This window comes from Sinocyclocheilus anshuiensis, unplaced genomic scaffold (assembly GCF_001515605.1).
Source record: "Sinocyclocheilus anshuiensis isolate Anshui unplaced genomic scaffold, SAMN03320099.WGS_v1.1 scaffold94, whole genome shotgun sequence".
Classification (NCBI taxonomy): domain Eukaryota; kingdom Metazoa; phylum Chordata; class Actinopteri; order Cypriniformes; family Cyprinidae; genus Sinocyclocheilus; species Sinocyclocheilus anshuiensis.
This window is the reverse complement of record NW_015546049.1, coordinates 19,975-30,504: the sequence shown is the minus strand read 5'-3', so window position 1 is coordinate 30,504 and position 10,530 is coordinate 19,975. Positions and strand designations below refer to the sequence as shown.

The following is a 10,530-nucleotide window of genomic DNA, read 5'->3' as shown; positions in this document are numbered from 1 at the left end:
TGCAACACCCGCTGACTGCCATTAAACAGCTTGAAAGATCAAAGACATTTTTTAATATAACTCCGACTGGATTCGTCTGAAAGAATGACTTAAGGGTGAGTAATTTATGGGCTACTTTTCATTTTTGGGTGAACTAACCCTTTAAGTAGGCTATCCGAAAGTTTACAGACAATCATAGTTATGGGTTTTTCTTTTTTCCTCAGCATTATTGCTGTTTGATTATTACTGATGAGATCACAGACAGTGGCAGCTTTAACAGGCTGCATTCACACCGATTCACACTAATGCACATTTCTATTTCAATATATCAGATGTTTTGTCCTGTTCTGAAAACATAACTGACTGTGATTACATCAATTTCGTATAAAAGTATTCGGAGATGCAAGTGCATTTAACCGCAGCCGAGATCGAGCTTCAGAACATCAAACACAAAGCACATGTGAAAGTCTGTCAGTACGTGAGTTTCGTGCATCTTATACGTACTGCATTCCAAACGGCATAAATGAATGCATAACTAAAGTAAAATACTGTAATAACGGCGGGTGGAAGCACACACTGTCAAGCAATGCGCACGTGTCTCACAATGCATATTCTGTGCAATGAAGCCCACCGCGATTTTCTCTAGCGCACATACGTGCCATATGCGGGGAAAAACCATGCTCAAATCGAAAAAAGCGATTCTCCGATGCATCGCGATTCTCTCTTCAACTATTCTGAACATTTCAGAATCGATTCAGAATCGTTGAAGAGAGAATAGCGATGCATCGGAGAATCGATTTTTTTCTCCCACCCCTAATGAACATCTATCATAATTAAACTGTATCAGGTACAACAGGTAGAAAAACTACTTTATTTATAAACTACTGTTGGGTCATTCCGTGTCAACTCAACCAGAGGTCCCCGGCTCAAATTTTTGTATTTGTAATAACAAATTTTGTTAATATTTTTTCTGTGGAAAGACAAACATAAATAGTGAAGAAAGCCAAAATATTTAATGTCACAGATTTACATTTACTGAGTAATCCACTATTTTGTAGCGGGGATATTAAACTATCTTGAATGCTTTTAGAGTTACAGGCATGCAAACTTTGGAAAAAATAATATTTACGGCACTCAGACAGGTATGTTCTATGCAATTGTGTTGATAGAGTTTCAACATTATTTGTTCTTCAGATATTTCTCTTTAAAAGTAAAAAGTATCAGCTGTATGTAAAATGACCCACATTTGGTTTTTGACCACTGAAAATGTGTACAATTTACCAATTTACTCATGGAGCGGCATTAAGATCTCCGTATCTCTGGGATTGAACCACCGAGGGCCTTTAAAATTAAGATACCAAAAGGAACGTTTGTTAAGAACCAGAATCTAAAAAGATATTAAGATATCTTTAATACTTCTTTAGTTAAAGGCATGCAAACTTGAGGCAAAAAACAAAAGAAGTGCTTTTTGCCATTTTTGAACTGTCACCGTTGGCATATAACGAAACGAAAATTGCTAAAGTCAATAGATTTTACTAATAGACTCATAATAATATATCATAATAAAATAATGATGCTGCCAGCTTTCTAAGGTCATTTTTTTTTACCCCCCTCTACAAAATAGTGGATTACTCAGTAAATATAAATCTTTGACATTTAATATTTTGGCTTCACTATTTATGTTTGTCTTTCTACAGAAAAAAATATTAACAAATTCGAGAATTTGAGCCGGGGAAATTTGGTTGATTTGACATGGCATGACCCTGTTATCTATTCCATAAAGTGCAGTAATAAACATACACAAGTTTAAAAGGAGGGAGCTCTCGATGATTCTGACTTAAGGTGGATGTTAGTGTGCCTATAAGATCAAAGCATGGGGCTTTGCTAATGTTGTCTGCCACGTGTAAACAATTTATGGAAAAACTTACGGAAGTGTCTGCCTATAAACCATGTGTCAAGATTGGCCTAGGGCAACGTGTATTGAAGAACACATTCCTAAACTCAAAGCATATTTCCCCATTTGCTCATATTGCTACACCCCCACTCCCACAACACACAAACACACCTCCAGGCAAAGGCTGATTATGGGAGAATGAAACATCAAAGCTACATGGACGCAACAGGCTTTTGGCAGTGTAGAGGCTGAGAGAGTATGTGAAGAGAATTTTGACCCTGATATGATATGGGGTGTTTCTCAAAATAACTGAGGCTTCCTTGTTTCCTCCATGGATATCTATATGTAGTTACCACATTCTGCTCCAGACATGTCGGCATGTCCATCATCTGGGAAAAGTGGAAACTTTTCAGATGCTACTCATCACTCTCACTAAAAAACAATCCCATTAATTATCATCAAAAATGCTGCAACAGATTGCAGCATTTGATGATCTAATGATCAATTAATATGCAGAAACATCTAACATTAATGACAAACTAAATCCTCTGAAAATCAGCTTCTAAAGCCTACTTTAGACATAAATATTCATGCACTACTAGTCAAAGGTTTGAAATAATTTGAAAGATGTTTTTTTCTGCCCACCAAGGCTGTAATTATTTGATCAAAAACACAGTAAAAACAGTTCTTTGCGGTTCAATATTTTTGTGGAAACTGCGATACATTTTTACTGGTTCTTTAATGAATAGAATGTGCAAAAGAACAGCATTTATTTAAAATAGAAATGGTTTGTAAAATTATGAATTACAATTTAGTGCATTCTTGCTGAAAAAGAAATTAATTTCTTTGAAAATCTTACTGACCTCAAACTTTTGAAAACAGCTCTTTCATCATTGATAATAATAAGAAATGTTTCTTAATCAGCAAACCAGAATATTAAAATGATTTCTGAAGGATCATGTGACACTGAAGACTGGATTAATGGCGGCTAAAATTCAACTTTGCATCACATTTTATAATATAAACATAGAAAACAGTGGTTTTAAATTGTAATCATATTTCACAATATTCCAGTTTTTAATGTAGTTTTGATCAAATAAAGGCAACTATGGTGAGCAGAAGAGACTATTTAAAATCATTAAAAATATATATTTTGACAGTAGTGTACATATGAATAATGCAGTCAACTAGCTCTCGAGTGTTCACAGAGCTTTAATCACTTGTCACTTTAAGCACATGTCAATTGACAAAAGACAGCTGACAGTACCATGATTTTGCTTTTTACCCAACATCTCACTTGGATCCTATCATATGGTCTAACAAACAAAAATTATATAAATCCATTAAAATAGCATGGTGTTCATGCACTAAGATGTCGGAAAGGAAACAAGGATGCACAAGTAAAGAAAAGTGAAGCATCCATGAATATCAAACACTCCTATTATCAGACTTACCTTCTCATTTGGGTCATACACTGTAGAGTACCGGCAGATTATAACACCGCACCTCTGCATAAGACAGACATGCTAAAAGACAGAGAGACAATGCTGTCACCACTGACTGAATGAAACTGTTTATAACAGAGATGCCCAACCAGGACCAGCAGGCCAAAGGTGACCCGTGATGACCTTTGATTTGGCCCACCACTGGAGAAACATCCCATGAAACAGCACACCTCAATTAATCAACTTTTGACCCTTCATAGTAAAAAGTTTAGGCACCTCTGGTTTATAAAACAAGTGACAAATATATTAGGACCACTAGAATTGTGCTCAGTTACAGTAACAAAAAAAAAACTTGAAAGACAGATTTTTTTTTATAAAGTCAGTAATAAAATTGTCTAAATATTATTCTGAACAACAACGGCATTTGTGTTGAATTCATATGTCTGAAAAACCCACTATTAGAACACGCCTCATGATAAAAAAATAGACACACGTTTTGTGATTTACAGTTTAAATCAGCAAAAAGAACTGTCTTACTGACTGACTGTCATTGATAAAAGTGGAAATTAGATCCAATCAAAGATATAAACTGTTTTCAAAGTTGTTATTAGGAATCTTTTAGTCAAATATTAAATACATTTTCGCTGCACAGACAAAACGTCTTTAAATACATTCGGCACAGCTGCATCAGCGAAACACTTTATGAAATCATTTTGACATTGACGTGAATTCACAGTCATCAGTGATAAAGACATCTGGTCGTGATTTCAGCAACGAAGGACACACCATAAACTTATAAGGAGCGAGCAAGTGATGTTTCATAAATAATACTTGACAGTTATGAATCAATGAGACTGTCCGTGTATCGTGTCAAGTGAAAATTCTCGCGGATCTTTTACGGCAAGTCAGGACGCTTAGACAGATAACATGGCAAATCAAATCATTAGATTCGTTATATGAATTGTTTTCCATCATGCAGCGACTTCAAATACTAAAGCTCACCTTAACAGCATTCAAAACTCTTTGAAAACCTGCAGCGCTTCTGTAAGCCGCCATGATAGTCGGAGCTGCGGAGAGCAGAGCGGCGCGCTCTTATGACGTAACACACATAATTTGGGGGTGTTTGCCCTCCCGACCAATCAGATGTGTCAGAGACCGAAATGTGCCCGAGGAGGGGGGAGACAACAACTGAAAGTTGGACGACAGGTTGCTGATAAAAACCGCCGTGACCTTGACTACTATGCATCTGCACGAATCCCTAAATTATGACTATGCATGAAAGATTATTTAAAATATTTGATCAAAATGGGTGGTAGTTATTAAAGGGGTCATATGATGCTGCTAAAAAGAACATTATTTTGTGTATTTGGTGTAATGAAATGTGTTTATGCGGTTTAAAGTAAAAAAAAAACATTATTTTCCACATACTGTACATTATTGTTTCTCCTCTATGCCCCGCCTTTTTGAAACGCATCGATTTTTACAAAGCTCATCAGTCTGAAAAGTGAGGTGTGCTGTGATTGGCCAGTTATCCAATGCATTGTGATTGGCCGAATACCTCAAGCGTGTGACGGAAATGTTACGCCCCTTATCATACTGTTGTATTTCCTCAGCGACCAGCATGGATCAGCTCTAGGCATGACGAAGCGGATATCGTCCTCTTTTGGAAGACCAAACAAAGTAGTTTCGCTTTCACAATGAAGCACACAGCGCCTTCAGGATATGGCAGTAGCAACAATACTACAGTGACAATAAAAGTTATGGCGGCCAAATAACATTTGGGCGGCGTTATGCAAATCTTCCCACAGAGCCACGTAGATATGTGGGGGCGTGTTAGAACGAGCCGTTTTAGGTAGGCTAGGTACAACCCTAATATACAAAACTGATAAGAAAAAACTAAGAAACATAGTTATTTCAACAAAAAAAACATCAAATTTGAAATGTAACGCAGGGAATTCTGGGAATGTCAATTTACGGTTATTCACTGTAAATTATACGGTATTTTTAACTTCCAAAAACGGTATACTACCGTAAAATTTATGTCCAATGCATGTAATGTCCAATACAGTTTTTCACCGTATGTAGTAGGGGAATTTACCGTTAACCATTTAACAGGTTTTTGCTGTAGCATTTTTACAGTCTTTTACCGTTAAATTCACGGTCATTTTTTACAGTGCATGTATTGTTTTAAAATGTTTTTTCCATTTGCGAACATATCAAGTAGGTACAATTATTCATCACATTATTATTATTATTATTATTATTATTATTATTATTATTATTATTATTATCATTTTTATTTCTTTGTTCTGTATTGACACACTTCCCTGAAAGTAAACACCCAGAAAACCAGTGCTGCAAAGGATGGTGAAAATAACCGTGTATGCCTAATTTCTATTTTATTGTAAACGTAAAGGCAATCATACAGCTAGGCCTATCTACTCCCTGAAACTTTTTTGAGGACACGAGTATAGGCCTACTTTTATATGAGGACTTTCAGGCCATTTGTGTTTGTGAATGTAGTCGTACATGATGTGAAAAAACGTAAAAAAAAAACAAACAAATAAATAAAAATAAAAACTATGTATATAGCCTACAGTTCTTATCATTATAAATTGTAAATTAACGAATGAGACTTTTGGTTTTATTTTTGGTTTAATTTTATTGTCTTTATATATTTTCCTTCATTTTACGGATTGGCATTAGTTATTGCAAGAATTTACATCTTAAAACTGAATAACAATGTACAAACATTTTAAAGGTAACAATTCTGTACATATTTTAGTCGAGGAGCTTATCATAAATATTTTGTATTTTTAATCAAACATAATAAGCTATACCATAATTTAAGAACAAGAGGCTTTTCTCAAAATTAGCTACTCGAAGTGGATGATTTCCGGACATGTGTAACATACATGGAAATAATACAATAAAATACATTCACAGAACTGTGTCCATTTTAACGCACTACATTTGACTTCGGCACTTTAGGATCCCCGTTAATACTTTTATGGTAAGACAATCACGTAACGTCAAATAGCTCTAATATTCTACATGACAGAAATATTGTGTTCAAACACCGTAACTTGACACGACCTTACTTCAAAACATTTATACAGTCAGAAATATGCATCCATCCTTCGTCTTTGGAAAATTACCAAAGGACATTTTATTCTTCAAATAAGAAAACAGCCTTCGTTTTAATCACATAATACTTTTCCGGCTTACTTCAGTTACAGTGCAACACTGAATCTTAGACATGCTGAGAACATAAACCCTCATTTACTATTTACAAATAATATTTCCTTTTATATGCAGTTTTTGGCGAGGTCCTTAAACGTACCACTCGCTAAAATTGGACGTTAAACTGCTGTGGCCGCTGCTGCTGAGCGCGGCAGAGTCCGGCGACATGGTGCTGTGCGTTTCCGAGCACGGAGAGATCAAACTGGAGGGAGTGGAGGACTCGTACCCGGAGCTTCCAGCAGGAGAGGAGTCGACCACCGGAACTTGATCCTCGTGAACCTGCAAAAGGCATCAAACAGTTAGAATCAGTTCATTCGGACTAAACCAACAGATTGGTGAACAAAGAATAGCTGTCAGATGGATTGAATTCTCACCTTCATGTGTTTCCTTAAAGAGCTGGGATGAGTGTAAGACTTGTCGCACAGTTTGCACAGATATGGCTTGTCAGACGTGTGAACGTGCATGTGCTTCTTCCGGTCACTGCTGTTGGCGAAACGTCTGTCGCAGCCGTCGAATTCACACAGGAACGGTTTTTCTCCTGAAAGACACAAATATTTTCTATTTAGATGTATGTTTTACACGCTGGTTAGAACTTTAGCACGCAGAATCGATGAATGCTACTATTACGATTACTCTCTCAAACAAGTGGGCGGATTTTGATGCTGCAAAAGGGATGATGCGCAACCAAATTACGCATTAAAATTTAAGAGCAATTCACACTTACAAAAGCATCCGTTTTTAATTATAAAATCACTATAGGATTTCTAACCTTAAACTAACTTGTCCACTGACTACTGAGACACCAGTGTGTAACAAACACTGGAGAAAATGTTGTGTGACATAACTGAAGAGCAAGGTCAAAGTTCTGGATTTGGTACTGAAATGACAATTTCAACTCAAGTAGGCCTGCTGCATGATTAAATAAAAGGTCGTATTTAAAAGACCATCGATAGATAATCACCTGTGTGTGTCCGTTTGTGTATTTTCAGATTCTCTGAACGCGCGAACACCTTGCCACATCCCGGGAAGGGGCACGCGAAGGGTTTCTCTCCCGTGTGCACTCGGATATGATTCACCAGCTTGTATTTTGCTTTGAATGGCTTGCTCTCCCGTGGACAGTCCTCCCAAAAGCAGACGTGGTTACACTGTTCTGGCCCACCGACATGCTCCGTGGACATATGTGTGACCAGCTCGTGCATGGTGCTGTAAGTTTTGCTGCAGCATTTTTTTGGGTCACCAAGCTCCGGATCGATCCATTTACAAATGAGCTCTTGTTTGATGCACTGTTGTCGCATGTAGCGGAAGAATGCGCCGGGATGGTGCGTCATGTTCATACTCATATTTAGGCCATACTGACTGTAAGGATCGGCCCGCGCATTGGGCACTTGGTGATACTGCTCCGTTCGCCCGAAAACCTCACCGGGTATTCCAAGGCGTCCGTTCAGGATGTTTGGAGAGCCGTGATGGGAGCCGTGATGGGACCCGTGCTGCTCGTGGATTCCAGGAAAAAGTAGGTGACCCTGACCTTCTGGATGGGAGTGATGTAGAGGCCCTGCTGTGGAGCTGAAGATGGGGTGTTGTCCGCTGCCCGGAGTCGAATCCCCAAAGCCTCGGCTGCGCAAGAGAAACTCCCTGGTGGAGTTAAACGTGGAACTGGCGTAAGAGGCAGCGTGCGCCGCCGCATGCGCTCCAAGAGCGGCCGCGGAATAGCTGGTTGCTTGGGGCGCAAACGCTGCGCTCTGGCCCGGGGACAAATCGGGGTGGTTCAGTTTGAATGCGCCCATGTGTGCCGACTCCATGAAACTCATATCTCTGTCCTGCGTCTCGCTCACAGCCGAGTGATGCCTTGTGAACGTGCCAACCCCTAAACCAGATATTTGGTGGCCGGCATCTAGTAACATCGCAACGGTTTTTGATTACAAGATGCGACTACACCCGAGTTTAAAAAGAAAACAAAAGTAGGATATACAAATCTGAGTGGCTGTTAATTGCCCGTAGCCTAATACGGTTAATTAAAACTCATACCAAGTGATGAAGTTAGAGTCAAATGAAATAAATCCTTTTGACACGATGGAAAAGCTGCAGAAATGTACAAAATGTGTACATCGGTACACTTCGTGCGCGCAAAGTGAAACTTGTAGCGGTTGCGCAGGTTCTCTGTGCGTCGTGTATCCAACTGAGTGTTTTTGCGCTCCTGACTGCGCTTATCTCTGGGGTCTCTCCAGGGCACCCCACGCCCCCTCACGACTGTAACCCCGTTTCCCAAATCTAAGAATCTTATTGGTCTGTGTAACTCCCAAATCATGTTCACTCGTCCAATCAAACGTTTACTCACCGTGAGTAATCAAAGCTGACGGTTCTTGTGGCTCCGCCCAGTTTTATGCGTTTACGAGAGAACAATCTGTGCTTGAAGTGAGGGGGAGAAATGAATGAAATACTAAACACTGTGGTACATTATTTATTCTTAGGCTATTACTTGGTTTGAATTTAGTAACTGTATTAAACACATCGGTTTGGTAAATTATAACATAAATTTGTAGGTTTCTCTTATTTACTTCTGTAAAACATCTTTCTCGACTGAACAGATTCGATAAATCGCTCACTGTGACATTTAATATTGTCCTTAATTCTAAGCTTTCTACTATAAACTAACGTCTCCTAGGTATAGCACATCAGTGAATGAGATTTTAATGTTTATGTCATGGGTTTGGGTGCAGATTTGTGCAGTGCGCGCTATTGCGTTATGGAGACCTGCAGCATGTCAGTGTTGACTTCGATTTTGTAAATATTTTGTTCGGGAATCACCAAAATGCACAACTGCATAAAACGCTTGCTTTTAGGTTGATCTTTATAAATCGCAAATTTAACGAAAATGTCTTAACCATTTTACAATTTCGCAAAATCGTTTTTTTTTTTCCAATTAATAAATATGTTTTGTATGTTTTGTAAAGTCACGTTTTGAGCTGTGTGAAACAGATAATTACGGATCACTTTTACGAGAGTAGCATTATTACAATTATAGGCTACATGTTACAAATTATTTTTAATTCGAATCCCACGCAGTGTTCATAGGAACTCATTGTAATGACATTTGATATTTTATCTTAATCTAACCCATTTTAAGAAGTAGCTATTCGACCTCGATGGGTTGTATCATCTCTGACAGAATTAGAGTTAATAGGAAAACACATCTCCTTCTCTCGGCGTCTCCGAAAACCAACACTTTTGTCTATAGCATATTTGGACAAGGGCTCAAGCCTTAGGTCTCAGAATCAGCAGTGAAAGAGAAGGAAGGAAGGGACATGAGAGTGTTGTAAAGAGGTAGCCTAAGCACCGGCTTTGAACTGAAACTTATTATGGACACGGATACGCTCGGGTTGTCCTGACAACGGCAGTGAGATGGGAAGTCTCTCCATTGTGGATGAGTTGTTTCTCTTCAGAGGATATCTAACCTTTAGACACATATTTACGTGGCGAGTGTTGAATTGGTGACATACACAGACGGAGAGACGCCGCTATGCCATGAGTATAAAATCAACAATGTCAAGAGGTTAGAACGGAACAACTGACCCCTTTCGCCTTTTCTAAAGAGCACAACAACTTCATGAATATTTCAAAAACATTTACTCCACTAGTCAATTAAAATATCTCAGGCTCACATGATAAAAGGACATTCAGAATTCAGAATTATTTTGCGCTGAGATTTATTAAGAAACAATATAATGTTCAAGACAAACGTGGCTTTATTATAGGCTATATTTCCTGTCATGTTTCTCAAGATGGACGTTAAATAAAATAAGGTTTAAATGTCAGCCAACACATGGTCTTAACAACTGACCTGTAAATGAATTCAAAATAGATTAATTAAATAAATTATCATGAGCACGTCATAATCTTTCGCCCAGTGAACCGTTTTGAACATATTTCAAACTTTTCAAAAGGCAGGCTTCTAAATTGGCTTATTCATGT

The 10,530-nt window shown here is 38.2% G+C and overlaps 2 protein-coding genes across 2 annotated transcripts in view; both read right to left on the bottom strand.

The window, feature by feature from the left end:
- The window catches only part of pcca (propionyl-CoA carboxylase subunit alpha), a 56,198-nt gene extending 51,802 nt beyond the window's left edge, over positions 1 to 4,396 (bottom strand). The window contains exons 1-2 of the mRNA XM_016500253.1: positions 4,321 to 4,396; positions 3,328 to 3,399 (exon numbers count right to left, since the gene is read on the bottom strand). Of these exons, the coding sequence (XP_016355739.1) occupies positions 3,328 to 3,399; positions 4,321 to 4,374 (126 nt within the window). The 5' untranslated portion in view covers positions 4,375 to 4,396. The remainder of the gene's footprint in view (positions 1 to 3,327; positions 3,400 to 4,320) is intronic.
- A 1,625-nt stretch (positions 4,397 to 6,021) lies between these two features.
- LOC107699076 (zinc finger protein ZIC 2-like) lies at positions 6,022 to 8,614 on the bottom strand. The gene is made up of 3 exons (XM_016500244.1): positions 7,523 to 8,614; positions 6,936 to 7,099; positions 6,022 to 6,840 (listed from the first exon to the last, which is right to left on the bottom strand). The coding sequence occupies exons 1-3, from the start codon at positions 8,460 to 8,462 to the stop codon at positions 6,652 to 6,654; spliced, it is 1,293 nt and encodes a 430-aa protein (XP_016355730.1). The 5' UTR covers positions 8,463 to 8,614; the 3' UTR covers positions 6,022 to 6,651.
- Positions 8,615 to 10,530: the final 1,916 nt, after the last annotated feature.

Coding starts and splice junctions, on each gene's coding strand:
- LOC107699076 (XM_016500244.1), bottom strand. CDS start 8,462: ATGTTACTAGATGCCGGCCACCAAATATCTGGTTTAGGGGTTGGCACG. Junction 7,100..7,522: donor ACACAAACGGACACACACAG/GTGATTATCTAT, acceptor TGTGTCTTTCAG/GAGAAAAACCGTTCCTGTGT. Junction 6,841..6,935: donor CTTTAAGGAAACACATGAAG/GTGAGAATTCAA, acceptor TGCCTTTTGCAG/GTTCACGAGGATCAAGTTCC.